Source organism: Biomphalaria glabrata, chromosome 12, assembly GCF_947242115.1.
Source record: "Biomphalaria glabrata chromosome 12, xgBioGlab47.1, whole genome shotgun sequence".
Classification (NCBI taxonomy): Eukaryota; Metazoa; Mollusca; class Gastropoda; family Planorbidae; genus Biomphalaria; species Biomphalaria glabrata.
Window position 1 is genome coordinate 27994101 of NC_074722.1, and position 21694 is coordinate 28015794.

General features: G+C 38.9%; 1 protein-coding gene across 3 annotated transcripts; it reads right to left on the reverse strand.

Moving 5' to 3' along the window:
* Nucleotides 1–990: 990 nt before the first annotated feature.
* Nucleotides 991–19051, reverse strand: LOC106071527 (carbonic anhydrase-like). Of its 3 annotated transcripts, none has more exons than XM_056006725.1 (9): nt 18885–19051; nt 15556–15762; nt 14914–14946; nt 13034–13207; nt 11740–11888; nt 10669–10761; nt 10112–10178; nt 4301–4461; nt 991–2651 (listed from the first exon to the last, which is right to left on the reverse strand). In XM_056006725.1, the coding sequence occupies exons 2-9, from the start codon at nt 15650–15652 to the stop codon at nt 2451–2453; spliced, it is 975 nt and encodes a 324-aa protein (XP_055862700.1). In that variant the 5' UTR covers nt 15653–15762; nt 18885–19051; the 3' UTR covers nt 991–2450. The 3 variants fall into 3 exon arrangements, with proteins under 3 accessions (XP_055862700.1, XP_055862699.1, XP_055862701.1); XM_056006724.1 differs by having other exon boundaries at nt 15556–15766; XM_056006726.1 differs by lacking the exon at nt 18885–19051 and adding an exon at nt 16314–16332 and having other exon boundaries at nt 15556–15766.
* Between the last annotated feature and the right edge of the window lie 2643 nt (nt 19052–21694).

Genomic DNA, 21694 nt, shown 5'->3' on the forward strand with positions numbered 1-21694 from the left:
AAGGTTGCCCACCCCTGGTATAAACCAAAGTGGAATACTTTTTCATGGAGTAGAATGACTTGAAAGTGCCATTGTATAATTGTATTGCAATAGTATACATTTGGTTCTATACAAAATATCAGCCATCTTAAAGCATACCCGGTATGGAGTTAAAGGAGAAATATAAAACCCTAACATAATTGTTTTAAAATTGAAAACATTAGAAACTAAATAAACTTCAGTTGAAGCTCAAATTGTATGGATTAGTTAACTCAAAACAAAATGTACATCACACTAGTTTTTATATTTGCTTCGAGTCCCCTAGTTACAAAGCTTATATCAACTCACTCTGTCTGTCTGGTACAATACTTGTACACATTTTTTCTCCCACACCCATTCAAAAATATTTTTTTTTACAAAACATGAATCAGTCAAAAAATTAACTTAGTTAATTCTTGGTAATTATTTTGTTTGGTACTTGGCATTGAAAAAGGAAAATAAATGCTACTTTATGAGGGATGTGGTTGTATAATGTGGAGTATTTTCCCCAAAGTACATTTTTTTACACGTTTTTCTCCCACTTCCCTTTCTTGAACACAAAATAAAGAAAAATTTGTTAATTAGTGATATTCATTAATTATTTGTTTTACATTGAAAAAGAGGGCTTATTCCTGCAGTATTTGAGATATATGGCAGTGAATAGCAATTATTTCCTTTAAGCTTTTTTTTTTTTTTTTAAGAAAGATTTTTAAAAAAAAGTATTTGTATGTTTGAACATAAAAATTTATGTGACAGTCACATTAGAAATATTGGTGACAAACGTGGTTTCATTTTGGATCTGACATTTGGATCCAAAGAAGTACACGTGTTGGTCTAACAGATGTAGGACTCTTATATTGAAATCTTTTCCCCATTCCCTTAACAGGCTCATGATGAAAAATGAACTCAAACACATCATTCAAAGAATACTTTATTTTTGTTTTGGCTTGTTTCATGACATGTTCTTATTAAAAAAAAATGTACCGGTCCACAAGGTATTTTTCAGCTCATTTTAAACTAACCATCTGGATTAACCTGACCTAAGAGAAACTTTTACTTACTATTCACTTATATAGTTCACCAGAATGTGTGTATTGGCAAATGTACACGTATTGCTGGTCAAGACCAGTGCTTCACAAAGATCCTACATCAGACAAACATATGAAACATTATTCACTAAAATAAAAATCTACACAAACAATCAGTTACTCCAGATAGACCAATCATCAAAGAAGGCTTGTACAGGTCTGTACAACGTGTCAACGAGCTTTAGGTCGCCACAGTTTTTGACGTCACAGGTCAGTGTTGAGGCCTTCATAACAAATGGTCTCGCTCCAGTATATTGTAGAGTTTATTTTGGCTTCCGATAAATGGATTCTATGTATTGGACCCACTTCACTCAGAACTATAGAAAAATGTGCTATTGTATTGTCAAGTTGTGGACTTGATTATTACCACACTATTTACAAACATTCCTTACAAATACCAACTAAAATCTTATTTACATTTACTTTGATTTACAATTGAATGGGGTATTACCACTTCTTTTTTTTTTATTACGGCAACAAAAATGTGAAAATAGCTTGATGGAACAATTCGGATTATGATACCAACAAATAATGTGAAAATAGCTTGAAATATTGTGAACATAGCTCGATGGATTGATGCAGAATGATAACAAATAATGTGAAATAGCTCAATGGATTGATTCGGAACGATACCAAAAAAAAAAAGAAAAAAAAATATTTAAAAATGGATTGATGCGTAATGATACCAACAAATATGAAAATGGATTGATGCGGAACTATTCCAACAAATAATGTGAAAATAGCCTATTGGACAGATGCGGAATGATACCAAAAAATAATGTAAAAATTGAACGATGCAGTAATATGCATGGAAACATTGACCAACCAACCTTTCAACTGTAGCGAAGTGTCAGTGAAGCTAGTTAGCGACCCAGCCTCTTTTCCCTTATATTAATTATGGTAAGCCCGGAAGCCCACTCACACTAATAAGAATGGAACATCACGCCCTAAAATGTAATGCCCTTTCAAGGCCATGTATACCTTTACTCATCCCTGATTCATGACCTTCTACTGGGGATGATATACATGTTTCTATAAACAAGATATCAATGTAATATTGCATATGTATTGGGAACATTAGGTTGGTATTTGTTTAATTTTTGATACATCGTTATCTCCCTCACGCAAGCGACATAATTTTATGGCGGTGTCACCATGCTATGTATCCATGGTTATTAGCCCATTTGACTTGCCAACTACGAGAGCTAATCGTCCTCCAGAGACTTTGATTCCCACAGAAAGTTTAACAAACAAGATGATGAAATAAATGTTCACACGCAAACTTAATGCATTAGCAAGCTACATGTGAGGACTAACAATACATTTCGCCCCCATTTAATACTGTTAATACTGGATGGTGAAGACATAGAAGACCAAACACAGTAGAGACATGAGCCTAAGGTGAACACAGCAGGCAGCAGCTGACAAGATGTACTTGGACCGAATCGTGGTCCTCACTATACGTCCGTTGAGTTTTTGAATGGGCCGGTGAGTGTCAAGTAGCGGTCCATCTTCCAGGTCATGAAGCTCTCGAAACCTGTTTAGCTAGACATAAACAAATATATATTATTATTATTGAGTCAATACATGTTTTCTTATCATATATTACAGACGTTACTTCAAAAAAGAATATAATTACGTCCACGCTGTAGAAGTTACAAATGATTGAACAAAGGGATGCGTGCCTGTGATGTGTGATTATGTAGGGAGACGATCATACGCTAATCCTATTCATTAACAGCTGGAATGAACCCGGATGATAACTTAGACTTACTTAGACTCCCGAGCCGTTCGGCGCATTGGGCGGCAAGCAATGTCTGAAGCCTCCTCCCACCTGGTGTCCACTGTTCTGAGGTCCTCCATGAAGGTGTGTTTGCGCTTTCCTCGTATTGGCTTCCATGTGTGCGTAATTCATTTTGACGTAGAACATGTCCCGCAAACCTCATGCGACGCTCTGTCACAACCTCACTAAGTGTTCAACTCCCAGTTCGGCATAGGATTTCCTTGTTTGAGACCCGATCTGTGTAACTGACTCCCAAAATCCGTCTCAGCCATTTTTGTTGAACCACATTTAGTCTTTTCTCAATTTTGACAGATGACTTCCATGTTTCACATGCATTTGTAGCAGTTGGAATGACGATTATTATTATTATTATTATTATTATAGCTTTATAGCGCTACTTTCATGCTTATAGCATGCTCAGAGCGCTTTGGTCCAATCTCATTTGTGGAACAGTGGGGAGAGGGGAGGGGGTATCTAAGAGTTGGTTTTCTGTGCTACCTTTAGGCGCTCAGTAAACGCAACTCTGCCCGAGTCGGGTGTCGAACCTGGAGCCCCTTTCTAGGTAGCCAAGACAAGCCAAGTTCAAGCGCACTTAGCCTCTAGACCACGTTTCCCACCGATTGTGAGGGGGGACGCTAAATAAATTTACAGAAATAATTTAATACTGTTAAGTTATGAAGGGTGGCTGGATAAAGTATTAGGAAGTTGTGAAAGAAGCTAAATGTTAATACTATGATGTCATTAGAAAGGTGAATGAACAGAATGCTACTAACTTATGTGGGATGATTAGAAAGTTGCTAACAATCAGACAAAAGAGTATCGGGTGAAAAGGAAGCTGACTTTCAAACTGGATCGGATCTTGGACTTGATAAACCCTAAGTTGTTTTGTTTTTTAGATGTGGGGCCCGTTGTTATCAACATTAGCGATTTATTCCTTAGCTTTTTTTTTTCAATACAATATTTGGGATGTGGGGACCCTAAACTATAGCTAATATTGCCTAGTGGTAGGCTAACTCGAGAACTGCCTTCAAGGGTTAACCAGGATACCACAGCGTGCAACATTTTAGTAAATGACCGTAACAGACTTTAAATACTCAGAATTTTCTATATATTTCCTATTTTTAAAACACATCGCAAGTGTGAATGCGTTGTTTAAAAACAATGAATGCTTGCAATTCCAGCATCGTCGTGGTAGTTCGCGCTTTGGACCGTCTCGCCGGATGTTTGGAATATGACGTAATAATCTATGTTCCCGGAGGAAACGCCCAAAACTTGTACAACTAATTTCTATATCTAGCATTCCGTTAGACAGGACCGAGGTGACGTGGAGTCAGCAAGTACTTTTATGTAGCTCTGTGTAGTACTTTTCAATGCAAGTCTTTGTGAACTTGTGTACAAAATGATGACCTACTTGTTTTTCTGAAACTGGAACAAAGTCGGCTGCAATTGTCCAGATGACGGACTCGTAACACGGTGGTGACGTCAGACTACCATCATAGCGGTAAAAAAGTTTGTCCGCTGTCGCCGGGAGAAATTCCTTGAGAGAAAATGTGGGGATTTGCGTTTCCTTGTCTGAAAAACAAGCAAAATATAAAAATGCTTTAAAAAAAAAGCTTATCATTTACAACTATATTTCTCAATAATGTAGAAGTTATTTCCATTTTTCGATATCAAACAAAATAATTAATTACCAATAAATAATTGACTAATTTGGTTAATTTTTTAATTGTTTCATGTTTTGCTAGTTACAATAAAAAATTGTTTAGAAAGTTTCAACTTGATCCGAGGATAGGTTTGGGATAAATAATGTGTACAATTGTCTAAGGGAACGAAACCCTACATATTTAACCATAACTCTGCATACTGAGGATTAATTTACCTTACCATTAATTATTTTTTTTATTGATTTATGTTTAGATTTTTAGGCCTGTATATAGTATATGAATTCTACACCATTGAATGCCCCTCGTCGCCATGAAAGTGAATCAGATTTGTCAATCTTCCAAAAAAGCTTCGCCCATGAAAAGGCGGGAAACAATATATCGTTCTGTCTAACTTAAATATTATTATGAGCTCTCCTTGTCTCCGTATTAAGATAGACTCCATTTACTGACAGCTAGTCAGAATCAACAAGCACGATTTATTTGTGCAAAGGATCTATTTGTTTTTTTAACCATTTCCCCATTATATGCTATTAGGCCTACTAAAAGCACCTCTCCCCCCTCCTATTCCGGCATTCAGGTTATATTTTGGGGAACTGAGCAGCAAGTATGTTTATATGCACATAAGCAAATCGATACTTATGAAACATATCTGTTCGTAGTTCCCTAAACCCCAGTTCAGCATCTCATTGTTCTAAGTGCTTTACCTCCCCTCCCATACAGCGATGGATCTATTCTCAATTGTGGTAGCCGAAATAAGAAGCCAGAGACACACACTTTCATATCTGTGGTAGTTTATGTCTCCAGATGGGATCTTTTCCCTTTGCAACTAAATGTGACTAAATAGGCTAACGCTAGATACACAACACAAACAGACCCAATATAACCTAACCTTAAAGAGGCCAATCCTTGATACACAACACAAACAGACCCAATATAACCTAACCTTAAAGAGGCCAATCCTTGATACGCAACACAAACATGAAACAGTATAATCCAAGCTACGCGTGTGTCTAAAGAGATCAATCTTTGACATACAGCACAATCATGGCCCAATATAATCTCGTGCGACTAAAGATGCCAACCCCTTGATATGCAACACAAACATGAGCCAATATAATCTCAACTTAATTAGCACTTAGCAACTTTTTTGACTTCTTCGAGAGAGGCAATGAATGGTTTCAGATTCTTCAATACCTAGTCTGTGTGTTGGTTTCTTGTGGTATGCCGGTTCTTGTATCATAGTTCTTGCGTGAAAATGTTTCAGACACTCCTTTCTTTCTCCAAGTTCACCTCTCCTTCCTGTTTGCTCTCTGCGACGGTCACACCAGTAAGCCCAACAAAACCCAGCGGTAAACTCCATGGCAAATAGTACCACAGGATGTTTACACTGGTAGCCTACCCCTGGAACTTACGGGTGTCTGCCTGGTCGTTCGGTATGCGCATTATCTCCAACTCTGAATGAACATCCGAAACATGTAATACTTTTTCCTTTTACAAACAATGGAAACTACTTATATTCAAACTGCCTAAAGCTGTCGTTGTTTGCAATTTCATGTTTCAATAGTCAGAAAATTAGAAGTTTTATTTGATAAGTCCAAATCGGTGTGGTCTCTTTCTACATTACCCTAGAAAACCTCCGGGGTTTCCTCGCTGAAAAGCAAAAACAACGAAGACACTGTCTATTCTGCTGGCATCTTTTATCACTGCCCGTTGATAGATCTACTCGTCGCCACTGCAAATTGTACCTCTCTCTGTGCCTAGTTCAACCATGTGTGCTCTTCTATGGCTGCAGGTCTTTAGTACTAGATCTAATAAAGAACTGAAAAGATTCAAATCGGCTTGTCACCAATTTATTTTTCTGTGCCAAATCGGCACCTTCGACACGGCCAAACCCACATAAAATGTTTATACAATGCTATTCCCCGGCTTATTCAGGTTCGCGTCTAGTAAAATCGCGATTTCCTGAGAAGTAGAGATATGATAGTAGCTTAAAACAATTCTAAATTGAAAAGGGTCCTATTACAGAATTTCAGCACTATGTTAAGGTACCGACAACAAACTCACAAGTCAGTTTAGTAATTGTATGTTCATCAAAACTGGTTGTTTCGTTATGCAGTATGCGCTTCTGACTATCGTCATGAATGTCCCAGGTTTGAACTCTACCCGCCTCCCCCTTGCAGGAGGATTATCACATAATAGGACCTAATCATTGTGTCTAAAGGAACGTACATAACAATGGAACAAACAAACAGTCTAAAGGAACGTACATAACAATGGAACAAACAAACAACCCCCCCCCCCCAAAAAAAAAAAAAAAAAAAAAATTAAAAAAAAAATAATAATAAACGAACAACCGTATTCCCATTATTTCACAAACACACACACAATAAAGCGACTAATAGCATATTGAGTGAACAACTTGGCGATGACAGAAAGTAAACTCGCTAGTGTAACTGGTGATCTATATAGTGTAACTGGTAAACTCGCTAGTGTAACTGGTGATCTATCTAGTGTAACTGGTGATCTAGCTAGTGTAACTGGTAAACTCGCTAGTGTAACTGGTAAACTCGCTAGTGTAACTGGTAAACTCGCTAGTGTAACTGGTGATCTATCTAGTGTAACTGGTGATCTTTCTAGTGTAACTGGCAGGGGTGCCACCCATGAGACCAAGTAAACCCTGAAACCAGAATTTCCAAATTTTACAAACCCTGAAATCATAAACCCCAAACTTTACCAACCCTGAAACGTACCGCATATACAATTTAAGCACCAAAATTTTACGAAAGAAGAACAGTATTAAATTACTACCTAGATCTGTATCATAATATGCCCCCCCATGTTTTAAATATGTAATTAGTAAGCCTATCATTATAATAAATAGAGTTTGTGTGTATTTATTGATAAAGCTTGTAATACAAGTTAAGAGGATTTAGTACAATTTTATATTAACAATGTTTGTAACCCCCCTCCCCCCAACACACAGTTATTTTAAATGATGTTTCTCTCTTAACATTTTTTCCCTCATTATTCATTTGAAGCAGCCTACTTTAATCAACATTGATAAAACTGATTCCATCAATGTACACGCATGGACCTGTAAATCTATTGCAACAAGATAAAATTGATTTTGAGATTTAGTGCAGATCTACTCCAAAATGAACATTAAGATTTAGTTTCTAATATTTAAATGTAGACCTAGATGGCTAGAATGTGCTGGACTGCCATTAAAATAATTATAATTTATTTGTATAAAAAAAAAACTATAAATCTATTGACCAATCGATCTGGTAAACTCGCTAGTGTAACTGGTAAACTCGCTAGTGTAACTGGTAAACTCGCTAGTGTAACTGGTGATCTATATAGTGTAACTGGTGATCTATCTAGTGTAACTGGTGATCTATCTAGTGTAACTGGTGATCTATCTAGTGTAACTGGTAAACTCGCTTGTGTAACTGGTAAACTCGCTAGTGTAACTGGTAAACTCGCTAGTGTAACTGGTAAACTCGCTAGTGTAACTGGTGATCTATATAGTGTAACTGGTGATCTATCTAGTGTAACTGGTGATCTATCTAGTGTAACTGGTGATCTATCTAGTGTAACTGGTGATCTATCTAGTGTAACTGGTGATCTATCTAGTGTAACTTGTGATCTATCTAGTGTAACTGGTGATCTATCTAGTGTAACTTGTGATCTATCTAGTGTAACTTGTGATCTATCTAGTGTAACTGGTGATCTATCTAGTGTAACTTGTGATCTATCTAGTGTAACTTGTGATCTATCTAGTGTAACTGGTGATCTATCTAGTGTAACTTGTGATCTATCTAGTGTAACTTGTGATCTATCTAGTGTAACTTGTGATCTATCTAGTGTAACTGGTGATCTATCTAGTGTAACTTGTGATCTATCTAGTGTAACTTGTGATCTATCTAGTGTAACTGGTGATCTATCTAGTGTAACTTGTGATCTATCTAGTGTAACTTGTGATCTATCTAGTGTAACTGGTGATCTATCTAGTGTAACTGGTGATCTATATAGTGTAACTGGTGATCTATCTAGTGTAACTGGTGATCTATCTAGTGTAACTTGTGATCTATCTAGTGTAACTGGTAAACTCGCTTGTGTAACTGGTAAACTCGCTAGTGTAACTGGTAAACTCGCTAGTGTAACTGGTGATCTATATAGTGTAACTGGTGATCTATCTAGTGTAACTGGTGATCTATCTAGTGTAACTGGTGATCTATCTAGTGTAACTTGTGATCTATCTAGTGTAACTGGTGATCTATCTAGTGTAACTTGTGATCTATCTAGTGTAACTTGTGATCTATCTAGTGTAACTGGTGATCTATCTAGTGTAACTTGTGATCTATCTAGTGTAACTGGTGATCTATCTAGTGTAACTTGTGATCTATCTAGTGTAACTTGTGATCTATCTAGTGTAACTGGTGATCTATCTAGTGTAACTTGTGATCTATCTAGTGTAACTTGTGATCTATCTAGTGTAACTGGTGATCTATCTAGTGTAACTGGTGATCTATATAGTGTAACTGGTGATCTATCTAGTGTAACTTGTGATCTATCTAGTGTAACTGGTAAACTCGCTTGTGTAACTGGTAAACTCGCTAGTGTAACTGGTAAACTCGCTAGTGTAACTGGTGATCTATATAGTGTAACTGGTGATCTATCTAGTGTAACTGGTGATCTATCTAGTGTAACTGGTGATCTATCTAGTGTAACTTGTGATCTATCTAGTGTAACTGGTGATCTATCTAGTGTAACTTGTGATCTATCTAGTATAACTTGTGATCTATCTAGTGTAACTGGTGATCTATCTAGTGTAACTGGTGATCTATCTAGTGTAACTTGTGATCTATCTAGTGTAACTTGTGATCTATCTAGTGTAACTTGTGATCTATCTAGTGTAACTGGTGATCTATCTAGTGTAACTTGTGATCTATCTAGTGTAACTTGTGATCTATCTAGTGTAACTGGTGATCTATCTAGTGTAACTGGTGATCTATATAGTGTAACTGGTGATCTATCTAGTGTAACTTGTGATCTATCTAGTGTAACTGGTAAACTCGCTTGTGTAACTGGTAAACTCGCTAGTGTAACTGGTAAACTCGCTTGTGTAACTGGTAAACTCGCTAGTGTAACTGGTAAACTCGCTAGTGTAACTGGTGATCTATATAGTGTAACTGGTGATCTATATAGTGTAACTGGTGATCTATCTAGTGTAACTGGTGATCTATCTAGTGTAACTGGTAAACTCGCTAGTGTAACTGGTGATCTATATAGTGTAACTGGTAATCTATCTAGTGTAACTGGTGATCTATCTAGTGTAACTGGTGATCTATCTAGTGTAACTGGTGATCTATCTAGTGTAACTGGTGATCTATATAGTGTAACCTGTTAAACTCGCTAGTGTAACTGGTGATCTATCTAGTGTAACTGGTGATCTATCTAGTGTAACTGGTGATCTATCTAGTGTAACTGGTGATCTATCTAGTGTAACTGGTGATCTATCTAGTGTAACTGGTGATCTATCTAGTGTAACTGACCTGATTCTATAATGCCATCAAAGTAGTTCAACATTTTATTTAGCTTTGGGTTGTCTTCTTCGCTGAGCTGGAAATACAATCAACATGTTCATTCACATATTGTATATTCATCCATCAATCTCTCTCTCTTTCGGTAAGTCTGTCTATCATTCAGTGAAAATAATACACAGTTTCATCGTGGAGTGCTGACATCGATTTTTCGAAAGAAGGAGAGAAGGTTCAGGAAAGGAACTAAACAATTTCAAAGTGCAATGAAATAAATTTGTAACGCCTAAGCTAAGAATTAAACCGATTCTTGCAATCTTAATCCTAATTTAAAAAAGAAAAGGAGAAAGTGAAATTCACTACAATAAATACAACTATAGTGATCAAGACCAGTCAGTTAACCTTAATATTGTATGGCCCAGTAAGTGACCCCTTTTATGGTATGGCACTGTCAGATACATCTATAATGATATGACCCTATCAATAAAACGTACGATAGCATGGCCCTTGTCAATTACTTCTATTACGGACATGGTACAATCAGATAATCCTAAGATGATATAAATGATTACCTTAAATAAGACAGCGTAGACTGATAAACCTTGAGGTTTACTGGCCGCTTTGTCCACACTCTCTATTTCTTTCTTGTGATGCACAATATGCAACTAAATGTAGACAGTAAAAGAGATGTAGAATACTCACGATATTTTAGAAAGAAAAAAAAAAGGTACATAAAATACAAAGGAGAGACATGTCCAGATAACAAAGAGACAGAACATGCTTTAAGCTCCTAAGAATGCATTTTTTTTTGAAACGTTAAAAAAGTAAAAGCTAATGCGAATATTTTATTCAGATTTAAACGTCCATGTAACGTAGTAACCTTTTATGTGGACGTCACGGAGGATAGTGTGACTATAGTTTAGGGTTATTTTGCGGTCATTTTAATTTTCAAAAGAATTCAGATTTTTCAAACGTTCAAGTTACTCGGGCTTGGTATTTGTATATGGCCTCCTTCAGTCGTCCCTTTAAGCGACTATGGATGATGAGATGAATGCCTGGGCATTAGTGCGTGAGCAGAACGATGTTGCCCATACAGCAGCTCCCCCCTCTCCACGCAGCTGATGAACGGCAAATGTCGATACAGTTTGGGGTCAGCGGCGTCGCAGCTCTGCCAGGATGTAGCACTGGGTGCTGAAAACTTCCTAAGGGTCGCCGGCTCCTGATGTTTCCTCAGGGTTGTCTCCCGAAGCCTTTCCTATGATTGGGTATAGCTGCAATGCAGCAGAGGTTTGAATTTACAGTTTTGCTTCTCCTAGGTGGGTAGCCAGCCAGCCATGTCTAAGAAGCCCCTCCTGCCTGATGCTTACTTGGTTTAGACGCCAGTTATTCGCCTTCACCCCTTTTGTTATTGAAAGCAGTTCCGCCGGACTCAATATCTGAGCCAATTGTGAAGGCCGGAAATTGGGTTGGTTGTCAGAGGCTATTTGAGACGCATGCCATTAGGAAACATTTTATAGGTAGTGGAGTGTTTACATCCATTACCACTTTCGGCAATGACAACCTTGCGGAACCGGTATTTTTTAAAAACGTTATTTTATCACTGTACCACTGTATATTATATAAATATAATAAGAGTTTCCTACCTCCATGGGGTAATGAGACCAATTAAGTTTGTGCTCGGACCCATTCTTCTGTCTTGGTCCCCAGTGAAAGTGAAGCTGGTCCAATTCATAGTCTCCAGGGAGACCACCTCCTCTGAGATAGAGTGATTTCCCTTTGTAAAAAACTTCCGCTGTAATCAGTTCAAATATTGGTCAAAAAAATAATTATGCAGGCTAAGAGGCTAACTCTTGCTAATTTATTGATATATAAAATCGCTAATAACCTGATTCAATAATGTGACTTGCAAGAAAGACTCCTACAGTTCCCCATTCAAGCCTTGCACTCTATAGGGCAGATAATGTCAAGGCCATCTGTTTCTGGTGCCCGCGGTTAATGAGGGTGTCATGTGGCCAGCACAACGACCAACCGCCTTTGCTTTTCCCCAACTAGTGTCAGGTACCCATTGGAGCTGGGCGGACTCTAAGGCAGAAGCCAAGCGCTTTACCACCTTGCCACCGAGGGGAGGGCACTACTTGAGTAGGTCATGTGATTCACTAGCCTACTAAAACTGGCGACGATTCAATCATTCATGGCTGTGTTCCGCTGCGAATTTGGGATAATAAAAATAAGAGATGGGACACAACATACCTAAAACAACGCACATCTTGTTAATGTTTAGAAAATCGCTTTGGGGTGTTTGAATTCGACCTCATTTTTCCATGTACCGGTAAGGATGTTCAGTGGACTATATGAGGCATCAATTGATGCGTCGTTTCGTTTACTTGCCTATGTACCAATCCGATGGTTGATAACGAGGTCACTGATTGAGTCTCGTAGTAGTTAAGACAAACCATCGTATGTGCTAGTGTACTGCAAGTATATAATGATTGTCTCAGTTTATAAAATTAGAAACTGTGTTTTAAGTTTGGTGTCTTATTTTGTTCTTTGAATGTCAATGTATGCTATAATTTAATATTTTATTACTTATCGCTACTATCCTTTTTTGTTTTGCGTCTTATGACCGATATGACAATCAGAACTGCCTCAATTAAATGGCCAAAATCCTAATAACATTGAATCGGTATGATAAGGTTAAAGGTTTGTTAAGGACATCTTAAAACACTTGAAAAGATAGATAACTCGTTTAATATAACTAACTTTCTCGGTTACGTCCCTTTAACAATTGATCAAACAATATTTTCCCCATTCATCTGAAAACGCTCCCCACTGATGAATGAGACAATAACGAAATCTGCTCGAGGGAAGTAACAAAAGAAACAACACCTGGATGATCTTGCAAACACATATACACACACACAAGTTGACCTAACTGACCTGTATGCCCATGCCTGTTTATCAAGGTCATTTTGACATCCGCCGTGACGTCATAATCGCTCATGTCCAAGGCGGTCAGCTTGGGGTCGTACCATGCAGAACGGGTGTCGATGTTGATAGGGGACTGTCTGTTTGCCCCGCAGCTGGGGTAATTGACGTACCAATAGTTGGGACCTACATCAATGACAAATGAAGTGGGTAAGAAACGGAAGAAACAGTATAACAAAGTGGAAGACATCGGCTTATACAAGAGATCAGTCCTGTTAGGGAGGGGGAATACAATTTTCGTCATTCCAATGATCAATGCAAAGATATAAGAACGACTATGGTTCATCTCGAACACTTTTTCATATGACTGTGGAGCCCTATTTTGGAGAGATACTCCCGTCCACATATATTGCAGGCTGGCCATTTTCCGTATGGCACGCTTTTCTTCAAGAGCTGAGGCCCATGTTTTCTCGATGTCCATAACTTTCTTGGTCACCGTCTCTCTCCAACTCGTGCGGTCTAAGGTTATGTCTTCCCAAAGTATCAAGTATATATATATATGTGCTACACCCAGACAGAACCTGCGACGCCGCTGACCCCAAACTGCATCGGCACTGCCGTTCCTTTGGATAGATCAGCTGCGTGGAGAGGGGGAGAACTGATGTGTGAGCGACATCGTTCCAATCACAGCTAATGCCCTGGTATTCATCTCATTTCCATGAGTTGATCCATAGACGCTTCGCGACTGAAGGAGGCCTTGGTTATATATATATACACAAACAAAAAAATACAATGGAATCGATTCTCTGCCAGTGGCCGGATTTAGTCCACAGGCCGTAGTTTGAGCATCACTGCACCCGGGAATACTTTAGCATGGCACTCGAATGGAGATGATTACGCCAAGAGGGAAGAAAAAAACAACACCTGTTGAGTGTGCCTAAGGACCGAGTCCATTGCACTAGGCGGCGATGGAAGAAAGCCCCAACAAACATGTCACTATCCACACACCGTTTCTTAGAGACCGCTTTTATGGAGGACACCTAAACGGGTGATGTGGTACAGACAAGGGACGATGGTGGGGTTTTTCTGATATGCTCGGCCATTGGGTTCGCTTTTAATCCGAACGCCTTGGGATGAGCCTTAGATAATAGCACTGGCGGATTTTTACAAAGCTTTGTCTGTCTGGCAAAAACGTTTGCACACGTTATTTCTCCCACATCCAAACTCGGAATAAGCTGAAATTTCGCACACTTAATTCTTTTCTAAGTAATGATCTATCTAAGTATTGATCTATCTAGGTATTGATATATCTAAGTATTGGTCTAAGTATTGGACTATCTAAGTATTGGACTATCTAAGTATTGGACTATCTAAGTATTGGACTATCTAAGTATTGGTTTATCTAAGAGTATTAGTAAATCTAAGGATTGATCTAAATATTGATCTATCTAAGTATTGGTCTAAGTATTAGTCTCTCTATCTAATTATGATTTATCTAGGTATTGGTCTATCTAAGTATTCATTATATGTACACTTCTGCTTCTATCGTCAGCAGCATAGCGTAAAGGGTGTCGGGCGCCCAAATGGGTATACTACATAATATATCACGTGTTTCTGTCCGTTTACATTATACGTTAGTTTTGTTTTGTTTTCTCTTGACTGTTCTTGTGCAGATATGAAATACGCACGCTATTGGAAGACGGGAAGGGGGGCGGCAACTATCTTTATGTATCGGGGTAGATGACAGAGAGAGAGAGAGAGAGAGAGAGAGAGATAGAGAAGGGGAGGAGAAACAGAGATAACTTGTTCTAAATTGCCTGCACTAGTTCTTTCATTCTCTTTATTCATCTTTCCACCTTCTTCTTTCTCTCATCACACTCTTATGTTCTTACCTTCGTGTGATGATGTATCATAGTTCCAGTCATCTATACAATCAGTTTATGTGAAACAGAATTCAAAAATACAACAAGTTAACAAAAAAAAAAAAAAAAAAAAACACACACAAACGCACACACACACACAAAAACACACTTTATGTAGAAAAATAAATAAATTAAAACAATGATACAGTTAACATGTTTCTGATGTTCCTCCAAGACTGAAGATTATTAGGCCTACATCCTAGCACAAACCTCGTACAGGACGGCGGGGCAGGATTCAAACCAGGGACCATCTAAACGAGTCACGAGTGCATACAACACGTCCAGGCAGCCATCCTTAACTATCCACCCTTAATCATTTAGTAATTTTATCTCCATGTTTTCACATTGCTATGATTACTTTTTTACTCCTGCCATAATCAAGGTCCCATAGCAGGTTTACCGGTGGTCATTGAGAACCTGATTATAGATTGACTTTATGACTTGCTCGCTTGGTACCTAATTGGTCATAATTAGGCCTACTGTCTATATTCGTTCCATGTTATATTAAAATTATATGAAATTATAGTATTTGAATGTCTTGAACGATATTATTCCACAAACGATTTACAGTGGTCAAGTAAGCAACTAGTTTTAGATATATGGTTCTCTTACCGCCGCCATCTCCACTAACAGGTCCGCGACAAAATAGTCCGACCAGACAGGAAGCCACAATCCAACTCTTAAGTGTCGTTACACGGCATGTCACCATCTCTTACCTCCCCTTACATCACTTTATCCCTGGGCAGAAGTGACTGGAGAGGATTAGGGCCCTTGATCCGTCGCCTACTTCCGCTTTATGTGTGCGCGGACATTCAGAATCTTGCTGTGGGAAAAGAAGGGAAAATGAAACTAGCGAAATATTTAAATAAATGTTTTAAAACAAACCTTATATTCAATTATTGCCCTATCTCCGCATTGTAATGTTTATCTCGACTTCTATATAACAAAACTGTTTATTTACAATTAATTAACATTATTTTTTTTAAATATATTGATTCATGTATTGTCATAGACAATGAACAACTGCACAAATGTTCAACTTGATCCAAGAATGGAAAGTGGGAGACAAAAAAAGAAAAAACGTGTAAGAGAGTGCAGACAGAGTGAGTTCGCTGAGTTGATTGTACATTCAAACGTTTCCGTTGATCTTCAAATGTGTGCGTGTGTTTGTGTGCTTTCTTTGGCCAACCTCATTAATCATATTCAGTAATTAATGACCAGCTAGGTGAAAAGGGTTAACTTTAGGTAGACGAAACACTTGTAGAAAATTTTCCGTTAGCCTTTACATACAAAAGTGGTCCGCAAGCGGGCATCGAATAGATCTAAGCTAATCATGTATACAAATAAAATATCAAGTATTTCTTTCAGACCTTGCGATCTGTAGGGCAGATGGTGTCAAGATGATCTGTTTCTACGGCCGACGGTTAACAAGGGTGTCACGTGGCCAGCTCAACGACCAACAGCCTTGACTTTCTCCAACTACCGCCCTTCACCTAAGGTCAAGTACATTAGAGTTGGGTAAACTCAGTGGCGTCCTATGAATCAAAATTCAAAACCCCAGTCTTCACAACTTGGTTCGGAAGCCAAGGACCTTTCAACTCAGCCACCACGACGTGTCTTTCGAATGAACAACTTGAATGCAGTTTCTGACATTTCCTCTGTTGACAGATTCACACATACTGAAAGTCATCTTAAAAGAAGCGGAACAAGATATTATATATTTTTTGTCGTTTATTTACAGAAGAAAGACTGAATCCATCCTTTGCGTTGTAAAGCTAATGAGCTCTAGATCTACATTCATGATGGATCTATATGTAGGTCTGCCTTTTCTAGTTTTGGTTTGCAGTAGTTTACATGTCTTCCCCTGTCTCTTCGCCTCGCTATAGGCTTTCTCTTTGTCTTATAAACAGACATTCCAAGCCACGCATACACAACTCCAGCCCAAGTGGATCAATGCGTCATCCCACTTGAACTCCATCTTTAGTGGCATTTAGAATTCTGACTTTCTAGTTCAATATCATAACACACGGTCATATCACAAGATTATACTTAAAACAATGTCATAGCATTCCAGAGACTGTCGATCTCACCAGTGTGATCTAAATGTGTAAACATTTTCAAGCATTATCTCCTTTTATTCACTTTCAATATTTCTTTGCAACTGAACTAGATCTAAGTCATGACATATACAGTCCTACAAGAGGAGGCGCTGTGGCTGAGCGGTAAAGCGCTTGACTTCCGAACCCTGGTGAAGACTGGGATTTTTAATTTTGGGCGACTCAAATGGGTACCTGACATTAGTTGGGAAAAAGTAAAGGCAGTTGGTCTTTGTGCTGGCCACATGACACCCTCGTTAACCGTAGGCCACAGAAACAGATGATTCTTACACCATCTGCCCCATTGACCACAAGATCTGAAAGTAGGTTGGCCTGGTCGTGCTGTATGCGTGCTGGAATATCGTTCGGACTTCTCTGCCATCCCACATCGTCCTGAGGGAGGTTTGGACTAGGAAGTAAATTTTATCAACTCTAATGGAACATCCGAAACATGTAAAACATATCACAAACACTAGTTGAAATACTAGAATATCTTTATAGAGTGCAATGCATTGTGGGAAATCTGAGGTTAAATGTATACACGATAAAAATGTAAAAAGTACCCTTTTCAGACCTTGCAATCTATGATACAGATAATGTAAAGGTCACCTGTTTCCTTGGCCTATAATTAACGAGGGTGCCATGTGGCGAACACAAAGACCATCCGCCTATACTTTCCCCAACTAATGTCAGTTACCTAGTAGAGTTGGGTGGACTAAATTCAAAAACCGCAGTCTTCCTCTCGGTTCGGGAGCAAGCGATTTACACCTTTGCAGCCAGGCTGCCGTGTGTGCACTAATCATGGTAATTATTTTAAAGCTATTGCTTTAAAAGTTAGACTTTATCTTGATTCCCACAAGTTTCTTCAGGATGTGTGGCCCCCGATGTTGTCAATATTCCTGCTAGTTTCTTTTTACAAAGTGTGGAATTACGTTTAGAAAGCGGTAAAAAGGGATTAACTCCACGTGTACAGCCAAACATCTCAAGTAGCATTTATTTCCCTTTTCGATACCTAACAAAGCAAATAATTACCAATAATTAATAAAATAATGCCTTTTTGTGTATGTTTAGTTAAGGTACGGTAAATAATTAATTAAAGTTTAAACACAATCCTGGAATGGATGTGGGAGAAATAACTTGTACAAAAATTGTACTACTCAGAATGATTTAATATAAGTTTGTAACATCATAACATGCATGACTAGATCGGCACTTAGAAATGCGTAGGTCTCAAGTATCTTCACCTTTGAATTAACGTCTGTAAATAGTAAGATAAGACTGGAGAAGGGTGTCCTGCTTTGACGGCGCTTTATTGACCGGCTGCTGGTACTAAAAAAAAAAAATTGGTTTAAAAGATCTGCGCAAAACTAATTAGCTCGTCCATAATGCACAGTAATTAAGTCACATTGAGTCGTAGCCTACGCAAGAAGTTTTCTTAGCTGGCAATTGGGAAGCCAGTGCTTTCAGGAGTTGTTTTTAAAAATCTAGATCTAGAAGATCAACAATATATTTATCTTATACATTACAGACGTTACTTCAAAAGAGATATGATTATTCCATGCGTGTCCCTGTGTCAACCTAGTCCTGCATGCTAATCAGTGACTTAAACTCTGACAAGTCTTTTGCTTTCCTGTTTCAGACAACACATTCCATGCTGTGATAGCACAAGAGATAAAAATTGGAATAAGAAAGCTATAATTATAATAATAGTTTTTAATGTTCAAGTATTCTTGTCTTCTGCTACGTCTGTATGTGAGACTGTTTTCTGAACATTTAAAAAAACAAAGCAAAATAAATTATGAAGTGGTCATCGTTTGGGGAAAACAAAAAAACGGAACAACTTACCCCAAGTAAAACACTGCAGCTAATTTACACTGGGCGCCATTTCAAATTTGTGTCTGTTTCTTGTCCATTGAACCGTGTCGGAAACGAGACTTCGTTACGCTCCGTTGAACAGGAGGGGCCAATATCCTCCGTTTTTTTTTCTTAGTAATCGAAAGCATTCTGTCGTCGTGCCCAAAGTTCAAATGAACAATACACCCGCACAAGGTCACCTGCTAGTCAGGGTGTTCAGACCTATCCCAAGGTCCCCATTAACTCTTTGTATGCACGTACTAAAACTGATAACAGTGGAGTTTAGTTTAAACAGAACACCGTAATACTTTAATATGTCGATTCGTCTGCTTGGAAATAGATCTAGATCTAGTTGTAGAGGGCCAATTCTTACAAATGCAGGGGGGGGGAATGTCTAGATCTAGTTGTAGAGGACCAGTTCTTACAAATGCAAAGGGGGGGGGGTCTAGATCAAGTTGTTGAAGGTCAGTTCAAACAAATGCACGGGGGGGGGGGGGGTGTCTAGATCTAGTTGTAGAGGGCCAGTTCTTACAAATGCAGGGGGGGGGGGAATGTCTAGATTTAGTTGTAGAGGACCAGTTCTTACAAATGCAGGGGGGGGGTCTAGATCTAGTTGTAGAGGGCCAGTTCTTACAAATACAGGGGGGGGGGATGTCTAGATTTAGTTGTAGAGGGCCAGTTCTTACAAATGCAGGGGGGGGGAATGTCTAGATTTAGTTGTAGAGGGCCAGTTCTTACAAATGCAGGGGGGGGGGAGAATGTCTAGATTTAGTTGTAGAGGACCAGTTCTTACAAATGCAGGGGGGGGGGAATGTCTAGATTTAGTTGTAGAGGGCCAGTTCTTACAAATGCAGGGGGGGGGGTTGTCTAGATTTAGTTGTAGAGGACCAGTTCTTACAAATGCAGGGGGAGGTCTAGATCTAGTTGTAGAGGGTCAGTTCTTACAAATGCAGGGGGGGGGAATGTCTAGATTTAGTTGTAGAGGGCCAGTTCTTACAAATGCAGGGGGGGGGGAATGTCTAGATTTAGTTGTAGAGGGCCAGTTCTTACAAATGCAGGGGGGGGGGGAGAATGTCTATTTAGTTGTAGAGGACCAGTTCTTACAAATGCAGGGGGGGGGGGAATGTCTAGATTTAGTTGTAGAGGGCCAGTTCTTACAAATGCAGGGGGGGGGGATGTCTAGATTTAGTTGTAGAGGACCAGTTCTTACAAATGCGGGGGGGGGGGATGTCTAGATTTAGTTGTAGAGGGCCAGTTCAAACAAATGTAGGCGGGGTGTCTAGATCTGGTTGTAGAGGACCAGTTCTTACAAATGCAGGCATCAACGTTTTCCCCCTTCAAGAATGTCACTTACACTGGGTTGAAATGTCCCCCCCTCCTGGTGAAGCATACACAGGAATACGCCACTACGTGTTTCCCAGGTTGAGAAGCACTGAACTAAAAGTAGGTCAATTTTTATGTGGCATGGCTGTAACCATATTGTCACACGTGCAACTGGATTCTTGGGTAACTTAGAAGTTATTTTCATCTCAGTGTCTGGAGATAGCTGATATTCGACCTTCCCCCCCCCCCACCCCATCTAGATCTATTATTTTTTTCTTTAGAGTCAAACTATGTAGGCCTACTTTTGCTAGGATAGTGAACTTCACATAAACTAATCAAAATGGCTGAACTCTTTTGAAGTGTGTGTGTGTGTGTGTGGGGGGGTATATGACATCCTAGACACGAGTATGTGCTTCGGGATGCTGTGCTGTTTGTGAGATTGGGGTAGGGAGAGCTAAATCTTAATTTACAATACATTCTCCTGAAGTTAAAAATAGAGATTAGTGAGATTCACCCTTGTGGAGCATCACCAGAAAATGACAATCACGTTCTTCAAAGCTGCATACTCTATCGAAAGGCCCGAACAAGACACTGGACCCAAAACACTCTTATAGAATAAAAACTTTATGTAGAGCTGCCAGATCTGGAAATCACTGCTTAGTTCATTGTAGAAGCTTTTCTACATATCCGCCTAAATAAGGAAGCATACGTCTTGATATGATCAAAACAATAGCTGCGAAGCCCTGAGCTGATATAATGCATATACTGATGAATCTGTCGTGGACCCTGCCTCTTGATGATTCAAGATCTAGGTATTTTATATCATCGAACTCTATCTATCTATCTATCTATCTATCTATCTATCTATCTATCTATCTATCTATCTATCTATCTATCTATCTATCTCTATCTATCTATCTATCTATCTATCTATCTATCTATCTATCTATCTATCTATCTATCTATCTATCTATCTATCTATCTATCTATCTATCTGTCTGGTCTGTCTATCTGTCTGGTCTGTCTATCTGTCTGGTCTGTCTATCTGTCTGTCTGTCTGTCTGTCTCTCTGTCCGTCCGTCCGTCTGTCTGCCTGTCTATCTATCTTATCTTATCTTATCTTATCTTATGCTGGGTTGGATGCTGGGTTGGATTAGCCTGCGGGAAATAGAAGCGTATTTGCCGAACACCACCAATAATCTTACGCTATAGTGCAGTTGTTCCTTGTTGAGACCCATAACTTTGATTGAGACTGGAATTCCAGGTTCAGTGGCCAACGGTATACGAGAGTTTGGAAGTTTGGAACTCGGGACTATCTGCCATTACTCGAGTTAATTGGGCCTACCATTGATAGAGGTTTTAAACGAGGCAAAAGACAGGGAGGAATGGGAAAAGACGGTCGACAAATCCTGCTTGGTGCCCCAACGGTCCAACAGACTATGGGATAGGGAAAGGTAAAATGAACCGCTAAAATAAAC

What these genes read in the sequence shown, in the direction of transcription:
- LOC106071527 (XM_056006725.1), bottom strand. Translation starts at nt 15,652, where the DNA reads ATGGTGACATGCCGTGTAACGACACTTAAGAGTTGGATTGTGGCTTCC. An exon ending in TGTTAGTGGAGATGGCGGCG is followed by an intron (nt 14,947 to 15,555) that starts GTAAGAGAACCA and finishes CTGATTGTATAG; the next exon opens with ATGACTGGAACTATGATACA. An exon ending in TGATACATCATCACACGAAG is followed by an intron (nt 13,208 to 14,913) that starts GTAAGAACATAA and finishes TCATTGATGTAG; the next exon opens with GTCCCAACTATTGGTACGTC.